This window comes from Diorhabda sublineata, chromosome 4 (genome assembly GCF_026230105.1).
Source record: "Diorhabda sublineata isolate icDioSubl1.1 chromosome 4, icDioSubl1.1, whole genome shotgun sequence".
Classification (NCBI taxonomy): Eukaryota; Metazoa; Arthropoda; class Insecta; order Coleoptera; family Chrysomelidae; genus Diorhabda; species Diorhabda sublineata.
This window is the reverse complement of record NC_079477.1, coordinates 22,354,410-22,374,572: the sequence shown is the minus strand read 5'-3', so window position 1 is coordinate 22,374,572 and position 20,163 is coordinate 22,354,410. Positions and strand designations below refer to the sequence as shown.

The following is a 20,163-nucleotide window of genomic DNA, read 5'->3' as shown; positions in this document are numbered from 1 at the left end:
TTATAAAAATATAAATTTGAAACGTAGAAAAGTAGAATACAAACAATTACTTCGAAAGATACGACGTTAAATGTTAAATACCAAAGAATAATAAAATAGCTATTGATATAAATGGTTCAACGCCTATGGTGTAGATAACGTTAATAAGCAAGAAATTGTTTATTATTTTTAAAACGATAAAGGTGAAAATAATACAATTGAAACAAAAGTAAAAATATATTTATAAGTTTTATAAAGTTACAGAGTTAACTTTTAAATTTGGTAGCGGAAAGTACTTGATTTCTTGGTGAAATAGTGCAATCAAATATAGGATTTATCTCACAGTGACTACCGTTTTCAATAACATATAAAACCCTATCTAATAAAATCATATTTTCTATTAAAGGTGCCATAAGTAACCTAACGGAATAAAAAACGACAACATACTTCCAACTAGAAGAAACCGCGTTTTCATGATATAAAATTTCGTCTAACGAAATTTCGGGAAATTTATCACAAACTTTTTGAACGTACTTTAAAAAAGTAAGATCCTCATCACATTTTGCACTACCTATAATAGAATGTTTTAATGCCGGATTATGTGTCACTAAAATTTTCTCTAATGCAGCTCTATATGCGTGAATTTTAAGTTTATTATATTCAACTGAAGATTTTAATTTTCTGGAATAGTTTTCAATAGCGTGACAAGCTATTTCACATGCTAGATACGATAATGTTATGTTTTTTGATAAACAGAATGAACTTAAAGGGAAACAAGATTCATTTAGAGGCGATAAAGTAATTTTCATGTAACAACAACTAGCGATGTTTATGAAACGTATATTAGGGCATTCGACATAGAATCTTAAAAGAGTCGCTCCTAAATTCCCACAAGGATGTAAACCAACAATACCGAATGTCGCATTATCAATATTAAAAGCTTTATTAACACATTCTAAAAACACGCCGATGTTTAAATCTACTGTTATTTGTTTATTTATATGTATAGTTTGGAACGTATTTTTATGTTTTATATTTCTTTTATTTAAAGTCGTTTCAAAATTTGTATCCAATTCGCGAGCTGCTATCGTTAATTTTTCTATAGCTTCAAACGTACATACCTTAAAGCCATAACCATAAGATAACATCCTACTCAAGTGTCCCAAACCAGAACCGATATCAACTATGTAAAAACAATCTGTTTCCTCGGCTGATTTATAACACTGTTTCGCCATTACATCTATTTCATGTCTTTTTTTTAATTTAACATTTTTCCAAAAAAAATTCATAAATTTGTTGTTTTCAAAATTGTAAATCGGGGTTTTTGAAATTAGTTTTGATTTTCTCCGTAACGTGTATTTCATCATAAGACATCGTATACATAATAGAGCTAAAGGACATATTTTCTTCTTGATACTTTTCGATAAATCCAATATATTACTTAGTTCGTTGATATCTATATCTTCGAAAAAATACTGCCACGATTTAGGTAATTTGCTCCAATGGTTTTCTAAGTAAAAATCGGAAACATACGAATTCAAAATATCGTTATACATTTCATATATTTTGTTACATATGTATAAACGCTTTTGAATATCTACTAAATATTTTTCCATTATACTAATTTTACCAATTTTACTTGTGTTAACCCTAATTTGAACATACTTGTAAATAAAACCACGTGTTTAAAAGTCTTCTTTTTTTGTAACGAAATCCGTAGATTATCTACTCAGTTTAATGTTATGGCTAAACATACGAATCATTTAAGAAAAAACTATAAATAAAAAACGCAAAACAAACTTTTCAGAAAATTTTACAAAACAAAATTGAGAAAAAAAACATATTATAATACAAAAAAATATCTTTGATCGATTTTTTAAAAAACTTTTTCAGTTTTCGATATTGTAGCTTATAGCTTGTTCCAACGGAGCTCTAAACATTTTGACTTATTTAAGTCCATGTGTTGTTGAAATTAATTTGAGGTTAGTGTAGTTTATTAAACCGAACTAAATTTTAAGTGATACCTGTGTAATAAATAAATGAAAAATGTCTGAAACACCAACAGAAAATGATGATTTACCACAATACTTAACGCTAGAAAAAATAGCGATAGCTAGATGTCGAGAAATACAAGTAATGAATAAAAACATCAACACTTCTTCTGGTGTAAAACTAGCTTTCCAAAAGCTTCCACGACATATGAGACGAAGGGCGATGTCTCATAATGTTAAAAGATTACCTAGACGTTTACGTGAGATACATTTAAGCCAAAGGAAAAAATCGGGTCTGCCATTGAAGAGTAAACGACCTTCTAGAAAGTATAGACGACGTCCTTCTAATTTGAATAGTGAGTATAGTAGACGACAAAGGAGAATAAATTGGTTACAAACACATATTTGGCATGCCAAACGTTTCCATATAGTTGAAAAATGGGGATACAAAATCCCGTATTGTCCTTGTGATAAATCTTTTAGAGCTTGCTACAGGGCGACAATAAATCACTGTTTAATCCAAGATATTTCATATTATAATTGTTTAGAATTATCAGGAGAATTTGAGGATATCATTAATTTGTTTAAAAGATTAACAGATCCAACTCTGAATTTAAGTATAGGAGCTAAAGCTTATTTGGGGGGATTAAGGGAAGGTTCTACAACGATTTTCAGACCCGACACACGCAGAGCTGTAGGTGCAGTTTATTTCCATTGGAAACCTCCAAGAAGTGATCAGCAAACGAGAAAAATCTGGCTGTGGTGCCACGCCGCGTTTCACATTGAACTTTTAGATATTTTTTTAAATAATTTCGATTTCAAACCCTCCCCGGAATCGGACGATACGAAAATTTATTTTAACGGTACAATAACTTTGATTACAAACCAATGGAACTTAAGTAGGTTTAGATTACACGGTCCCCTTTCAAACGCCGTACTTCGAAATACATTTAAAGTCGTTAAATACGAACCCTGGCAGCCGGAGTGGGTGAAAAAATATTTCGAAGAAACTTGGTCAGAACCATTTTGTAGTTCTCACGAATATTGGGAACAGTTGAAATCTGCGGCATCTCCAAACGAGGTAAGTGGATTTTTTTTATGTATAGTGGTTCTAGTTTTACTTGCGGTAGCCAAAAATACCGTAAAAAGAAAAAATAACAAAAGATTCCGCTGCCTTTAGCAGTCTTAAGTGTGTAAGATAAGTAATAAGATTAGTACTACTGCCAGCGATGTGGCAACGTTATGTGTATATTGTCGAGCGAACGGAAATGACGTTTTCTAAATCTTTCGTGACGCCATATTGATTTTTGGACGAACTAGAATCTAGAACGTTCGCGACGGGTGTTAAATGTCAAAAATATCAATAAAATCGATTTTTACCCAGTAAACAATTCAATTAAATCCAGTTCGATGTTTTTTTATGTTTCTAAGATAATTAAAGAGGGTGATAATACTACCATCGATCCGGCAACGTTGTGTACCGATTTTACGTTGTTGTTCAAACGGAAATGACGTTTTCTAGATATTTTGTGACGCCATGTCGATTTTTGGAGGAACTGGAAACATCTTAAACGTTCTAAACAGGCGAGGAACGTGAAAAATATAAAAAAATTGATTTTTTCACAGTGAACAGTTTAATTAAATCTAGTGCGATGTTTGTAAGTCAATTAAAGAGGGTGGTAATATTACCAGCGATCTGGCAACGTTGTGTACCGGTTACTACGTTGTTGTTCAAACGCAAATGACGTTTTCCAGATATTTTGTGACGCCATGTCGATTTTTGGAGGAACTGGAAATATCTACAACGTTCTAAAGAGGCGTGGAACGTCAAAAATATAAAAAATCGATTTTTCACAGTGAACAGTTCGATGTTTCTAACACAATTAAACGGGGTGTTAATACTATCAGCGATCTGGTCGGTTTCTACGTTGTTGTTCAAACGCAAATGACGTTTTCTAGATATTTTGTGACGCCATGTCGATTTTTGGAGGAACTGGAAACATCTAGAACGTTTTTCCACAGTGAACAGTTTAATTGAATCCAGTTCGATGTTTTATGGGGTTTCTAAGACAATTAATGAAACTGGCAACGTTGTGTACCGTACATTGTCGAACGAACCGAAATGATGTTTGTTTAGACGCTTAGCGTTTTGTGAATGTACGAGAAACATACGCAATTGGCAAATCTTACTCAACAGAATTTCCAAAAAGTTCACATTTTTCGTTTGAACCAACAATAGTAAGATTGAATTGCCGCCAAAAACCAAGGTATTACAGAATTTATGAACAGATTTACGCAGTTTGGCATTTTCCCTGTAAAGTTCATTGCTACTAATGCAAAGTTCGGACTAACTCTAGTAAAACGTCTTTGCGATTTTGCGACCTAGTTACGTGGCCTCTTTTCTAACAAATTGACATTTCCCCCTACGAAATACGTTTTTCCGAGCAGCCTGTTACTAAAAAGTCGTCAATGTACAAGAACGTTTGTTATGACAGCGAAATCAATCGACATCACGTTCTGGAAACTGTTTAGACTTACCGACTGTTATGAATGAAGGTTATGTCTCGTAACTTCGTTAGATTTTTTGATCTGAACGCTTCAATCGAAACTCTAATACTTTTTATAGTCCTTCAAGTAAGAATATAATAGATAATCAATGTTTTCTTGCAGGTGTCTCCTCATTTGATATTGCCTCTAATTATATCAGATCCGAGGTACAATTTCCCACCAAAAAGAACGAAATCTCTACCGACTGATAGTAATCCGAACGGTACAGATATCGCTCTGAGTAAAAATTTTTCTGATAGTCCTCTTTGGTGTCAAAACGTCCGTAAGGAATTAACGAAAACGAAAATTTCAACCGCAATTCTAAACAAACTAAGGGAAACTTTACTTGTACCTGGGACTGATTTATTAGAACCACCGGCCAGTTTTCCTATTATATTGGTACAAAGACCTGGGGCGAAAAACGCCAAATTCAGGGGTAGGTTTTTATAAAAAGTGTCTTATAAATAATGTTGGTTTTCATATGGGAAAATACCTACGCCTCAATTTAAACTTGTTTGCTTCGATAACCAAGTTATCGTCTTCAGAGACTCAATACAAACTGTTGAGGTTACGCGAAAACGCGCGCAAATTTCCGAGCGTGTGAATTTCTCGTGTGAAGTCTCGGCACCTAACTGACTGAAATTTTGCGATCACCGATCATTGCGATTTGCGTTCATCATTTTTTTTGTCCTCATATCGTATACAGTACTGTGTCAGTCTCCCAAAATGCGTTTTTCTACAGCTTTAACGTTCTCATACTTGTTTTGGGGCAAGTTAGCCCCCTTTTTGGAAAGCGCAACACCGTTTACTTGACTTGAGTCTTATCGAGGAACTCATCCTCCTATAAATACAGCAAAAAGCGAAGTTACGCGGTCCCGTCTGTTTTCGTAACAAACCAGTCTAACAATCAATGCGGATTATTTCATAGCATCTCCAGTTATATTTGAACCATCCTCGTACAATCTAGTAACGCCACTCATCGATTACCAGACTACCTTGTGGCTTCTGAAGGAGCCGTTGAACCTAGACGTTGGTGAGGGGCTTAATCCTAACCGAGGGAGTATATGCGGACGATTTTTGCGGGAAATCTGATAAAATTCCAAAGGGAATTTCAAAAGTAGTGATGATGACAAATCCTCTTCATCCTCCGAGGGTTCTAAGCAAACTGTGTCGACGCTTTAACCGGTGCTTTTGACATCGCAACATCGAATTTTGAACCAGAACATGGAAAATTAGTGGTTAGATCACCAGAACCCTTCGCGAAGAGAGGTCGATCGAACGGAAAGTCTTGTCGTGTGTCTGGTGGAGTTGTGAAGGTTTAGTATGCTTCGATCATCCCATGGCTCCCAACTTGCCTACTACTCCGCTAGCTCGCGTTCTTTCAGTCGACGATCATCCAGTGGATTTTCTTCAACATTTCTAGAGTCGTCATCTCATTTGGTCGATCACCGAGATGCTGGTACTTGCAGGTCCTACGTGAAGGTTTAGTATACTTTGAGATCATCCAGATGATATAGTTGATGCTTTTCTGTCAAACACTCAATGGAAACAAGTTCGCGACGCTGTTTTTGTTCTATTGTGAGCAAACGCGGCCCCCAACTTGCCTACTACGTCCGCTAGCTCGCGCTCTTTCAGTCGACGATCATCCAGTGGATTTTCTTCAACATTTCTGGAGTCGTCACTACATTTGGTCGACCGCTGTGATGCTGGTACTTGCAGGTCGTACGGTCCCGTTTAAACATTGCTACCCAATATTTTATTGTTGATAACGAAGAAATAGTCTAAACCAGAGTAGAATTTAGTTCAGCTTTTATACTGGTTGTGTTAACGCCTCACATAACGATGATTGTTTACAAATTCACTGAAAACTTTCACTATTGATGGCTGTCGAAGGAATACTAAACAACATGGCGTCTTCAAACTTGACACATATGCCGTGGTATTTTTCAAGTAGCTACCGTCATCTGTAGGCGAAACCAGGTACTTCTGGGACAATCTTCGTATAATCCCAGACTTATTATTTACTAAACAACATTGGTTATTGAAAACAGACATTATTTATGAGACGCCTTCTATAATTGGAGAGTGTGGATTGTAGAATTTTAAAATGGAGATGTTTAAGGTTACGGTAGCGGCTGGGATATTATATTACCGTCGGTTTGGGCCCAACCGACTTGGTTAGCATTGATAATGTGGGGCGCCAGAGCTGGCGGTTTAAGAGATAACGATCTAATATCATTCGAATCCGGATCGCAAAATAATTTGTATCCGGATACTATAGCAGGGGAAAAAGAAGAAAACGAAATATCACTGAAATGTAAAGAAACTTTTTTCAAATTACCCGTGAATAAGAGAACGAATTTCGCGAAATTTCGAATTTGTAGTCCTTTCAAATGGAACTGGAGGATGTTGTTGATGGAATGGTCGTTAACGTGTAAAGTAGTGAAGGATTTTTTTGTTTTGAGAGACAGAATCGTCTTAAAAAACATTCGTGTAAGCGAACCACGAGGATTTAAAAGAAAAAGTTCGATTTCATGGTTATACTATTTCAGGACGCTTTGGTTAAAAAATATAAAGAAAAAATTGATTTGTTGGAAAACTGTTTGGTTCCCGTACAAATAACGTTGTTAAAAAAAGGTTTGTGTCGACAATTTTCTATAATTTGTCTACCGCAAGATCAAGATTACGTCAAAGAACCACAAGAACCAAATTCTAATGATGTTTATGAGAAACAAAGGAAAACTTTGAGGAAACAACATAAAAATTTGCTCAAAAAGTTGAGAAAAAGACGAATCAGAGGAAAAAAGAAAGGTAAAGTAAGTATCCCGATTCCTAATTTGAATATTTTACTTCGTAATCTACTTCCATAATCTTTTTACTCTCAACATAACCTCAAAATATCGAGTCACTGGATCTAAATATTGTCGGTAATGCTCTTAAGTCTGGCAACGCTGTCGGAAAATACGTTTGTGCTTCGGGCAGTTGTGTCTGTGTTATGATAACACGTTCTAGTCGAGTAGACGCGCCGCGTACTAATCGCGGATAACGAATTCAAATTTTTAACTCGAATTTCGATTTCAATTAAACGATTTGTGTCAAGATTTACTTGCATATTTTCGTTTTATCAATATTATAGGTTATAATTACGTACAACGGAATTCTAACTACGTTGATGTTATTTCAGAACATAACCTCAAACATTTCGTGAATTTCAAACATAAACCGTGCAATTTCACGTATTTTCGAGTTTTTGATTTGGATTTTATGTGTTTTAAAGTCATTTCTGTAAGTGAAACATAAAATTAAGATACAAATTAAGTGGAAAACTTCAAGCAAAAATTGTTTATTTCTGATATTATTTGGTGGGTATTTGAAAACACAACTAATGATAATTTTCGTAAATTAATTGTAGTAATCACAAAATAAATTAACAAAATGTTTAATTAACATAAGAATAGTTAGTAAGAAGTCTTTTTTTAAGGTAAAAGGATAAAAATTAGTTGATTTTGATATTACTTTTATATATTGTTGAAATATTCGTATTTGAGGTTAGTTAATTGTTTTTTTTAATTTTTTTCTTTTTTATTAAAAACAACCGCGGATTTTTAATACAACATTTTCTTCTCCATAATTTGTTTCGATCTTTCACCTCAAATTCAATTTTTATTTAATAAACTTATCTCACTATTCATTATTTTCCTTAGATTTTAACATAAAAATTTCCTGCAAATTATTTTATGTTACATTCTTTTATTTTTTTGAAAATTTTCCAAATTTTGCGTTGGTTTTAGATCATACCAATCGATAAAGAAATGTTAAAAAATTACACGTGTACGATGAGGAAGCTCTGGCTTCCAGAACCCACGATGATACGAAAATCTTGTACTAGAGAAATACTAGGTTTTGTAAAACACGGTGACTTTAGTTTCCTTACAGGTAAAACTAAAGCTATAGGATATATAACATCGGGGGCTTTAATCAAATTATTAACTATGAAATGTGCTAATCAAGTTTTAGTTAGAAATACGAATTCAAAGCAGTACAGACTCGGAACTCTTGATGTAATATTAGATTGAAATTGTAAATAAAAAAATTGATACATGAAATTTACATTTAATTATATATTTTACCTTTTTTCCTTTGGCGATATTCCACTATTATCCAATTTTCGTATTTTATCCCTATTCCTTATCGAAAATGGTACAGTATTACACTGTTATACATTTTTATTACATTAAAAAGAAACTATGATTCAAATTAATTGAATATTTTTACTAAAATTCATATTTTCGAATCATTTCATTATATTTATTACAATAGGTTAAGTTACTGTAAAAGCTAACTTCACTCGTGTTATTTCCATAGATAACTTGATTGTACGGAATTTAATTGCCTCGTCCAATTTCCTTCTATTACACAAACCACTTGTTTGGTAGTATGATTATCATTATTAATTTATCTATGATTATAAATCGGTGCTTCATTTTTAATACATTAGATGGCATTGCGAGTACATCAAAATAATTGCACCCAATCGATTAACTATTCTGCAAAAATTGAATGAGAACTATCAAAGTGACAGTAATTTCAAAAAAAAGTAAATTAAAACAAAGTCTATTTATTTTCTGTTCAAAATTAAACAAATCCGGCTCTGTTTATAGATTTATTTATTTTGAACCTACTCGATTGAAAGTCAAAATGATAAGAATTGTGTAAAAATTATAAAAGCAGTGTCATCAAATCTGTTATTTTAGTTCGTATTGTCACAAATTTGTTATCAATATCGTACTGAAAATGGCAAATTTGGTACGAGAAATTATTACCTCCCATAAAAATTCACCATCTCCACCTTTTCTCAGGTAAAATATTTATACTCAACATTATTATATTATTTGTGGATTAAAATAAAGCCAAAAGGTGCAAATGTTTTTTCCTCGATAATATCAAAATCTCTATTCACTTTATTAAATACTTTTATGTAATAAAAAAAAAAATAATTGGAACCAATCTTCTGGAAGGTTATACAGCGTTGCCACGTATAATTTACTGTTTCTCATATTATTGACCAATCAAAACTAATCTTCTCGAGTAATTGGAAAGCCATGTTTGTTTTCTTGGAGGGAAAATGTATTTCACGTTAGTTTGGTCTCCATTATTGAGATTACAAGCATATAACTAATCTTGTTCGGGTTTTAAATGAAAATTATTAATATTTAACTACGTATTTGCGAAGTATGTGTTTGTTGTGTGTTTTTTATTTGTTCTACTTTGGAAACGTGCTGGGTGATTTGTTTTAGTGATAGAAAATGTTTTAGTTTTTTTTGTAAAGTGTTCTTAGTTTTGACTAAAATATCAAGGATATATTTCTTTTATTATGTAAGTAGTATATTTCATCAGTACTATCGAAAATATTCGTTTGTTTGATAATATTTACGTGACCAGTGGCGGATCATAACGAAATTTACTTAAGTAATAAAAGTATTATTTTATGAGGTTTCTAAATGATTTTCTATTTAAATAATGAGCCACATTTTTTTATATAATATATACACGATGTTTCAAAAATATTTATATTATTTTTAATGTATTAATAATAATGATAACGAGCATAGTATCTATATTAATGACTGGTTGCCATTTTGTATACCCTGCTTCGTTTTGCATTAATTTATCTTTAAAAGCGACAAACCGAAAGTTTAAATTACTAAATCCAAATATCTTGAAGGATTTAAAATTTCTCCGCTCCTGATTTAAATGACCTAGAAATTTATTGATGCGCATATTAATAGATAAAAAAATAGTCAATTCATTTCATTTAGTTTAAGTAAATATGTCGAAACTAGTAAGACAAATTATTACAACACTAAAAGCGCCACCTCCTGTGGTGCCAGTCTACAGGTACGTACAAAATTTTTTCATTTTAAAACTGTATAAATTTTTGTAGACTATAAATTTCAATACACCCTGTAATGAAACAAAATAATAGTATTTACAGCAACTTCATTATTGAATTAATTATCATTAAATGTATATTTAGATAAGTATTTAATTTGATACCATGGATGTTAGTCGTTAGCGTAAAGACGAAGTAAGAAAGAAGAATGAATTAATTATTTACTAGATTTGGCAACGTAATTCGGTTATAATTAAATTCGTTCATTAGGGGAATTAAAATTTCTAGGGATATTTAGTTTTAGAGGTATAGAGTATAAATATTGTTCTAGTCAAGCTGTTTCATTCAACAACTTGCTGTTTCTATCGGGATCTTTAGGAATTTCTAAAGAAACCAATCAATTAGTGGAAGGGGGAGTGGTGCCTCAAGCTATCCAAGCCTTAGAAAACATCAAGAATGTTTTAGAAGCGGGAAATTCAAATTTAAATCAAGTTTTGAAAACCACCGTGTACCTCAAAGACATCAACGATTTTTCAGCAGTGAATGAAGTATACCACAAATGTAAATATGAATAGAAAAATTTTGTTTGTCCGTTAACTGGTTTTCTACATTGTAGATTTTAATAAAGATCCTCCTGCTCGGACTGCTTTTCAAATCGCTACTTTACCATTAAACGCGGCTGTTGAAATTGAAGTAATTGCCGCTGTCGGCGATGTTGTGACAGTAAATTCACATTTATAAATATACTGTATCGAATTTTTTTATTGTTAATATCTTAGTTGCATTCGGTTAAAGTTTGTCAATAAACACAGATTTTTAAAAGTTAGTTTCATTTTAATGACCCTATCTTAACAAAATTTTTGGTTCGAGTATTTTTTTATGTTACTTCATTTTGTATATCGCCACGAACTAATTTGACTGTACTATAAAATCTGTAAGACATGTTATCATCAGGGAAATACTCTTCTTCTTATTACATGCTCAGTTTTTGGCCTCGTCAATATTTTATTCATGTCTTTTATCAACTCTTTTTTTTATTATTTTTTATATGCTTTAACATTTAGAACTACTATGAGATATTAAAAAGATAACTAAACACAATAATATAATATAACGAAAATAACAATTCAGCATTTTGATAGCCTCACATATTTTGTACGATTCTTGAGCCATAGATAAAATATAGTTGTGTTGGATGAAAAAACTCTATTCTCTCCTATTCTCTATATACGTATAGATATTAGTATTCGGCCTTGGAACGTAATGTCAAAAAACATCATTTGGTACATAATAATATTTGATTAATTGTCTTCTTGTTGGAATGAAACTAGATTTGAAGGAAATTTCAAAGTCATTTAATTATTTTCTAAAAACCTTAAAATATGACAATGTTAGTAAACATTAGATATATATTAATAGGACAATAAACTTCTAACATCACTCCATTTTAACCTATATAAAAAATATACGTATTTCTGACTGCAGGTATTACGGTTATCGATATAGTTAAACACAATATACAGGTCACAACAAAAGTATCACAATCTAGCTGAATGTATAAAAATTGGTTAGTATAGATTGAATTGTCACAATCATTTTGTAGAATTATTAACCAAATTGCATTATTCGTCGAAACTATTTTATGTACACTGTAAAAATATTTTTATACATTGTGGAGATTTAAAAGATTCTAGTTCGTGGTTTCATATTTGAAATACTCAAATTTCAATTTAAAAGTGATTTCATGATTTTTATTAATATAAAACTTTTTGAACCACCATGAAATGTCGAATAAAGTTTCAATTTACAAGGTGAGCAAAATATATTTCAGAAAATTACAAACATGAGACTCTTGAAACGACACCGATTAAATCAATCGTTAACAGTATCTTTTACGTGATCTTTTATTAATTCATTTGTAGTGTCACATATTTCTGATTGGTTGTAATTTTTTTTGTCTATACCTACGTCGCGAAAATCCATAGATTTTATTGTCCTTTGGAGTAATATAGCATCGGCTGCAGCCTCCCAAAATGTCGGTTGTAATCTAGAACAACAATTAGAGAGATAGATCTTAAAATTTAACATTCATAAATTAATATTTTATCCTAAAATAGATCACCGAGGAATACCAATCGATAATGAAAGTATCTTTGCTCCAAAATTGTTTTCTACAGAATTAGTAACTAATTTAAGTGGACTACAAAATTTTTTGATAATGACACTACGATTTATTAGAGAAATAATCTTCTTCTTTTTTCCATCTTTAGTTATTGACCTATTCGACTTCTTACAGCTCCACAACCATAGATCAATAATAAATTTGTACCTACGTTTTCGAATTATGTATTTAACTTTGAGAAACGGTAATTTTGTTTTTGAATGTAATAAATCCCCAACTGATTTTTAAATCTCAATCAGATAAAATAGTGTTTTTTTATAGATGCTTTTTAAAAAATATGCATGTCAGCCAATATATCAACTTCATCAGATATGAAAAAAATATAGTTATTCAACATTCACCTTGGGAATATATTAAATTTCCCCACAGTGTTACGAGCTTTTTATTGAGCCATATACTCTTTGTTGTTCAATTGCCTACGGAATGTTTGTTCAATAGAAAAAAAAAGGATTGAATTTTAACTGATATCCAGGTCAAATTAGCTTTGAATAGAAAAATTCGAATTTTTTAGATCTTCGATCTCAAATATTTTTTTTTAGTATAACATTGATGTGTATTCATTTATTATTGCATTTCGAATAATCTATCCAATTTTTAACAACATTTATTTACCGTGATTAACCCGAATTAACCGGACTATATCAGTTCGTTGACCCCATTTTAAACATTAAATTCTGTAAAAATATTTTTATTCAAATAATTCATCAAGAACATCGATTTCTTTAAAAAAATGTTCAAGCACCTTCCGTTTCTTCTTCTAGATAATTCTCGACGTGCCAAATTTCGTCCTTCGGTTCTTCTGATTCCGGAGGAGGCGTTTCTACAGCGATTTTGGCATAATTCTGATCAGATTTTTTCATAACGTTATCCAAAATTTTATCCAAAGCATACGAAATAATAGCTGACGGCGTCGATTCTTTTTTTTGCGTTACTATTTCTTCTTTCGCGGCCTTGAAGGTTATAATTAATATTCAATAATTATAAATATGTCATTGTTAACTTCTCTCACAATCTCATACTCCAACTTTTCCTCTCTTTCATTCCCACTCTTTCTCTATTAGTAACACTCCTTCTCTATTTATGACACTCCTCCCACTTTTTATTTCCCTTTTTTAAGAATCCCTCTACTTCCTTCCCCACTCTTTCTGTCTCCCTCTTTTTTCGTACTCCCTCTCCTTTTTATATCTTTTATCCATTTTCCACTCTCATTCTTATTCTGGTTTTGTACTTTTTTATACTATTTCTTTTGGAACTTGCTTCTCCGCTATGTCTCTCTCTTTTTTTAATACTTTATCTCTATTTTGACACCCCCTTTTTCTTAAAACACTCTCTCTTTCTTAAAACACTCCCTCTTCAACTGTCTCTCTCTCTCACTCTTTTTGTTTTGATACTCCTTCCATATTTCATCCCTCTTTCTAAGACTCCTCCCACTTTTTCACTACATTATCTTCTCTCTTTTTTTGACACACATTACCTCAGCAGTGGTGACGTCTCCGAAATCTACGTGGGGTATAACAGTGTCATAATCGATTTTGACGGTTTTCGAATCAACGGAATACATTTGTTTATATTCGAAATCGAATTCTTGTGCTTCTTCGGGTTCAATGGCAACTTCTTCCTCTTCCAACATCGGATGTAAGAATTTTTGTTCGTCTTTGAGTTTTTTCATAATACGTCGGGTATAATAACCTTTGTAAGCAGCTTTTATTAAAGTAGCAGCTCTGTTAGCTTCTTCGTTAGTAACACCGGTTTGTCTGTATAATCTTATGGCGCTTCTAGCGGCTATTCTCCAATCGATAATTCCACTTAAGAGCTGTCTTTCCATCTGTTTTCTCGTCTTGAATTTCCTATATGCCTGTTGGATTATTTTAGCGGACTCTTCTGCTAAATCCGATGGAATTTCCGCTTGTTCGAGTATATCCGCTATGATGTTAGCTTCTTCTATTTCTTCCGTTTGTTGTTCGGCTTGTATCGTTATAACGTCATCCCTGATTCGTTTCTTGAATGCTTCGTGTATAATTTCTACTATCTTATCAACTTGCGGTTTATCCAAACCTAATTAATTATATAATAACATTCAAAATCGTAACAAAAATTGCTAATAAGGAATTTACCACTTTGTTGTAAAAACTCCACGGTAGCTTCCGCTATCTCAGTTATACTTTGAACCATTCTTGCAGCAATTCTCGCGTTTTCTCTGGTAATAAGTAAAGCTTCTAAGTAATCCGCTATGAAAAGATACATGTTTTCCGGTTGACTTCGTAGTACTTCCCTTGAAATATCCGTCATGAGCTCTCTAAGTCCTTCAGGAATGCAATAAATATATTTTGCGGCATGTCTCGTTAATAGTACATTCATTTTGTTTTGTAATAATATATGTCACTACTGTCAAAATTATAAGATTTATTTACTTAGTATATCGAGAAAATATATTTATATGAACGCCACTGGTGGACAACTTATGACATCATTCTATTTGACGGTAGATACACAATAGATAATTTGAAAGTATAGAGGTTAAAATAAAAAAAATTCCATAGATACGTAATAGATAACTTGAAAGCATAGAGGTTAAAAAAACAAGAAACAATATTCCATTCAAGCTTTTAGCTATTTCAATCAAATCATATTAATTTATGAATTATTCAAATAATTAATTTAATAGTTTATCTATGTACGACTAATATGCTTCTTTAGAATATTTCACAGTATTCGGTTTCTATAAATGTAATACTTTCTTTGTTCTACACACTATATGTAAAATTGATTGTTTCTTTTTATGCAAGTGTCATTGACTCATTCAGGTAACTTGAATATTCGATTGTTATTCGTGATTAACTTGGAGATGAATCGTTATTTTAAGAAATATTCAGTCTCTTGTATATTATTATATCGTACTAATGTACATGTTGCTTTTATGTTTCTTAAAAATATTTCACTGTGTTGTCATTTCGATAAATGTTATGTTTTCTTTATTCTACTCACTATACGGAAGATTGTTTCTTTTTATTGTGAACTCGAAGATATGTCTTTGATTAATTCATTAATTTCGATTGTTTATCAGTTTGAGATGGATCGTTGTTTTAAAACCGTTACGAAATATTCGGACTATTGTATATTAATAAATATAATAAAAATATTCAATTATCGTGCAATCGACTCTAGAATGAATTTATCTAACAAAACTAGAGAAAAAAGCACGATTAACTTCAACACTCACATCAGATAACTTACTCCTCCTTTACCAGTTCCTTTACAGGCGATTCTGTTGATGTCGCTTTAAGGATTTCTTCCGGTTTTGTTTCCATTTTGTGGACGTTATCACCCAAAACGTGTTCCTCTATATCTTCGATAAATTCAATACCATCTTCTTGTATTTCGGATGCTTTGTGTTCCATTTCTTCACCTGGAAAATTAAGTCAAAAATATTCATAATTTTTAAATAACATTTCTATACCTATGGAATGAACAGTTTCAAATACTGGCGATGCTTTGGAAGTGAACGCTTCTTTAGCGTTTTCAGCTTCGGAAACTACCACTGTTTCAGCTTCGGAAATAGCTTCGGCTGCTGTATCGGAAACGTTCGCTACTAACTCGTCTTTTTTAGATTCGATGTCTTCATGTAAATCTGTTGCTTTGGAAGAGGCTAAATTAAAAGTTTCTCCTAGTTTTCCCATAACGTTTTCGACGCCGTTTTCGGCGGTAGTGACGGCTGTATGAACGGTTTCTTTCACTGTATCCAGTCCTGATGAGATTCCCTCTTTCGCTGTTTCCCCAACATCTACAACAAATTATTTATTTAGGTGTATTTTAATATTTTACATATCTTAAATCATCGTACTATTTTAAAACGCTGGCAACGCTGTTTCAATATGGCGGGAAACATTTGAGTATTAAACTAAACGTTAACTTATTATAGTCTCATATCTTCCATGAAAATTAAAAATTCTACTATCTAGAGCAGCTATTGACCACAATCGTTATTATTATTATTATTATTATTATACTCGTTATATTGTATTTTCAAAAGTATACTGATTATAGGGTTAACCTATACGTGTATTTATTTTTTTTATACACTCGAGAAGGTCAATAACTCTGTCTAATTAAAGGGAATATATTCGTTATGTCCAATCAACAAGTATTTCTTCTCATAAAATTTCAATTTAATTTTAATATTTCAAAAACGTTATGCTATGAAGTCATTTGGTATATAAAATCAATAATGAAATTTTCGTTAACAATTTCAACGAAAAATTGTGTTATAAAGAACTGACGTGGATCTAATTTATTGATAAAAACTTAAATTTATTCAGTTAGCGAAATTTGTAAATCAATTACGGTCCTGTGTGAAATATTTTAAGTGTTGATAGCGTGATGCGTTTTTCTTTTAACTTCAAAATGTTAACGATTTTTCAAAATCGCGTGAGCTCGTTGAATTACTGTTAATAATATATAGTTTTATTGGATTTCTGCTACTAGACAAAATGCCTATTTACACGAAATATTTATCAGCTTATTATAGAAATTACATTTTGATTTTATAAGAAAAAAATATTTGGAATAATAATTTTTATTAATTGCTGTAAATATTGAGGTCAAAAAAAGAAGAATAATTGTTTTTTATCTATGAAACCGTAAGTGTCTTCTACAGATGTCTTTGATTAATTCGGGTAACTTCAATGGATCATCTGTCATTCGTGATTAAAACGGAGATGAATAGTTATTTTTTAACCGTTACTAAATATTCAGACGAAAATTTTTGTTAATTCATATTATTAATTTATAGATTAATAATAAAGAAATGTTTTTTTTCAAATCTTTATCTAAGAAACCCTCAATCCCTTCTACAGATTCAAAATAATTCGTCAGTTTTTATTTATTCCAATGAAAAGGCGAAATATTTCATAATTATTTTTCATGGTCAGTTGACTCATTAATTTCAAGTCACTGTATCATTTCTAGATCTTAAAACATGTTGCTTCAGACGTATTCAACAACTACATTTGCATGGTATTAGAAATTATGATGAATTGCAAACTTTTCTTTAGAAATGTAAGTGGAAGTCATGATTGCGTGAAGGACTATATTTAGAAGCCATCAATATATTTTTTGTTCAAGTTGTGTACCTCATCTGAATTGGTAAATTAGGTTATTGATTGTACAAGAAAATTATTTCTAATAATAGAAGCGGGATTTTAATTAATATTTTTAAGAAGCGGTGTAAGAAATTCGTCTTTTAAAATATTAAGAGCAAAATAATTTCAAAGTCTACATAATATTCCAGCTGTTTGTATGTTTCGCTTTTGGGTCTCGACGGGGAATTAAAACTATACTTTCACGAAATAAATAATCCCAAAATAACGAGTTAATTCTTGATATAACCTCTACAACAGAAAGTTTTTTTAAGTGATTTTTTTGCCAAAATAAAATTAAATTGTATCCTACACACTTAAAAAATTGCACAGATCAAAATTATGATTATTAGAATTTGTCATCATGAGTAAATATTCCTAAAAGATCAATCTATTTATAAAAAAATTGTCACCACTCCAAAGTACATGGTTTCTGATATACAGGGTGTTAAAATAATAGTAACAAAAATATGGGTTAAAACTTGCGCTTCTTGAAATAACATGAAATATTTGAAAATTGAATCATTTTTTCAAGCCAATACACTATTTAAATTAGATTTATAGCATTGGGTTCAAGAGATAGGAGAAATTGAACTATATAAACAAATCTCTTAAATGTTGCCTATTTTCTTATGCTTAAAATAACCCTTGAATTCATTTTAATATACAAAAATCTATTTTTTTTAAGAATTCATATTTTAAGATTGTTTTCCATCAAACTAAAGTTGTATAACTTTTTAATCAAGGTCTACAATTTGTTTTTAATGTTCAAGGTCAACTTTGCGTTTTATCTGTCGTAAAACTTTATTCAACCGAAACTTCTGGATTTTTCGAGATTATTAAAGATAATATCAACGTTCTCTTTCGATTTTTTTGTATTACAACGTTGCTATTCCACAACTGTAGACACTATAAAGTGTTTTTGAAAAAAAATTCACTCCAATTTTAATCCTGTATATTTTGCACAAATATGAAATTGAAGAAAACCAATATAGGGATTAATTTAGATACACGTTTTCTCGATCGATACCTGCCAATAATAAATCGATATCTCGAATGGTTTTTAAAATATCGAATTTTTTCTACAAGCATGTCAAATTTTTTTCGAATTGCTTGATTTTTTGACGTGGCATTACTTACTGTATTACCATTTTTCGATTTATTTTCAATATATAAGATATACACAAAATAAGTCATTCAAAATATTTTATTAAGATTTGAAATTTAACAGTGTAATTTTTACAGTGTACTAACATTACTCACCTGATAAAATAAAAGTGACCTACTTTATCAAGTCGTTTGTCAAAGGAATTATGTTGAAAAAGCATACAAAAAAAGCATGGAGAATAATGTAAAAAGAAGAAAGTAAAAAAAATTGTTTTAAATTGATACATACGTACAACTATAATTGTAGGTAAACCTGTAAATAACAAAGTTCTTAAGAAATTTATAACCAGACAATTGAATTAACAGAAGACGTCATAAAATACACTGTAAATTGTAAAAAAAATTATATTAACTTGTTTAAAGGTACAACTAAATCAAATCCTACCTTCCAGTACTTTCCCTCCTTTTGTTAACGTCTCTGAAACCGAATCTTTAGCACCTTCTATGAAGTTTTTTCCGTTTTCTACAAGTGGAGAACTGCTAGCACACCCCATCTTCTATAAAAAGAAAATCGACCACCACCCGCGACGGTTAATAGAAAACTGACCGTTGGAAAAACCACCGGTCTGCTGAAAACTGACCGGGTGTCGAAGGAAAATCCGAGCGTTCACGCCAAGCGTGAAATTTTCAGTAACGCCGCTTATTTAACAAAAATAATCAAATTAATTTTTTTCTTCTTACTGTATATTATCACATATTTCTTAATTACCTTTAATGAACCACCCTGTGCGTTGTAATGCTAGAATGAGAACTGTCAAAATATCATGTCACACTATAAGGTAATTATAATATAAAACGTTATGATAGCTGTCAATTTAAATTTTTGAAACACCCTATACAATAATAATGGAAATTATAAACTGAGTTGTTATAATCTTATAAAAAATTATATTTCAAATCGATCTGGTACATTTAAAAACCGAATACAATAAGTTTTAGGTTAAAATAAAGTCGATGTTTTAAGAATAAATTTTGTACTTTAATCCCCCGCACTAACATCAACAATTAGTAAAATTGTGAATTTTCCAAGTATATCGGCAGGAAAAAGAAACAACCTTTGAATATATTTAAATATTTTCCAAGACTGATCGATAGGTTAAACATTGTAAGGTCAATATTTTGCTACCTTACGAAATATTAAGATGATTGAGATAAGTCCTTATGTGGTCAAAGACCTAACTGTTAATTTATTCACTAGTTTTATCAGAAATCTTCGCATTTATTTCCCAAAAAAGTCTTAATATATCATTACAGTCTTACAGAAGTATT

The 20,163-nt window shown here is 31.2% G+C and overlaps 5 protein-coding genes across 7 annotated transcripts; 2 read left to right on the top strand and 3 right to left on the bottom strand.

Moving 5' to 3' along the window:
• Window positions 1-203: 203 nt before the first annotated feature.
• On the bottom strand, window positions 204-1,682 carry LOC130443261 (methyltransferase-like protein 25B). Its single transcript, XM_056777801.1, has one exon. It carries the CDS (start codon window positions 1,593-1,595, stop codon window positions 246-248), a length of 1,350 nt encoding a protein of 449 aa, XP_056633779.1. The 5' UTR covers window positions 1,596-1,682; the 3' UTR covers window positions 204-245.
• A 100-nt stretch (window positions 1,683-1,782) lies between these two features.
• Window positions 1,783-8,642, top strand: LOC130443174 (ribonucleases P/MRP protein subunit POP1). 2 transcript variants are annotated; one of them, XM_056777677.1, is made up of 5 exons: window positions 1,783-3,051; window positions 4,641-4,953; window positions 6,640-7,010; window positions 7,070-7,333; window positions 8,309-8,642. In XM_056777677.1, the coding sequence occupies exons 1-5, from the start codon at window positions 2,026-2,028 to the stop codon at window positions 8,591-8,593; spliced, it is 2,259 nt and encodes a 752-aa protein (XP_056633655.1). In that variant the 5' UTR covers window positions 1,783-2,025; the 3' UTR covers window positions 8,594-8,642. The 2 variants fall into 2 exon arrangements, with proteins under 2 accessions (XP_056633655.1, XP_056633656.1); XM_056777678.1 differs by having other exon boundaries at window positions 7,070-7,328; window positions 8,309-8,623.
• Window positions 8,643-9,222: 580 nt separating this feature from the next.
• Window positions 9,223-11,232, top strand: LOC130443211 (rutC family protein UK114). 2 transcript variants are annotated; one of them, XM_056777730.1, is made up of 3 exons: window positions 9,223-9,376; window positions 10,742-10,971; window positions 11,027-11,232. In XM_056777730.1, exons 1-3 carry the CDS (start codon window positions 9,312-9,314, stop codon window positions 11,149-11,151), a joined length of 420 nt encoding a protein of 139 aa, XP_056633708.1. In that variant the 5' UTR covers window positions 9,223-9,311; the 3' UTR covers window positions 11,152-11,232. The 2 variants fall into 2 exon arrangements, with proteins under 2 accessions (XP_056633708.1, XP_056633707.1); XM_056777729.1 differs by lacking the exon at window positions 9,223-9,376 and adding an exon at window positions 10,305-10,415.
• A 510-nt stretch (window positions 11,233-11,742) lies between these two features.
• On the bottom strand, window positions 11,743-19,492 carry LOC130443210 (alanine--tRNA ligase-like). Its single transcript, XM_056777728.1, has 4 exons — window positions 19,280-19,492; window positions 16,050-16,373; window positions 15,813-15,998; window positions 11,743-12,457 (listed from the first exon to the last, which is right to left on the bottom strand). Exons 1-3 carry the CDS (start codon window positions 19,386-19,388, stop codon window positions 15,823-15,825), a joined length of 609 nt encoding a protein of 202 aa, XP_056633706.1. The 5' UTR covers window positions 19,389-19,492; the 3' UTR covers window positions 11,743-12,457; window positions 15,813-15,822.
• On the bottom strand, window positions 13,327-14,950 carry LOC130443322 (uncharacterized). Its single transcript, XM_056777889.1, has 3 exons — window positions 14,707-14,950; window positions 14,067-14,647; window positions 13,327-13,542 (listed from the first exon to the last, which is right to left on the bottom strand). The coding sequence occupies exons 1-3, from the start codon at window positions 14,948-14,950 to the stop codon at window positions 13,327-13,329; spliced, it is 1,041 nt and encodes a 346-aa protein (XP_056633867.1).
• Window positions 19,493-20,163: the final 671 nt, after the last annotated feature.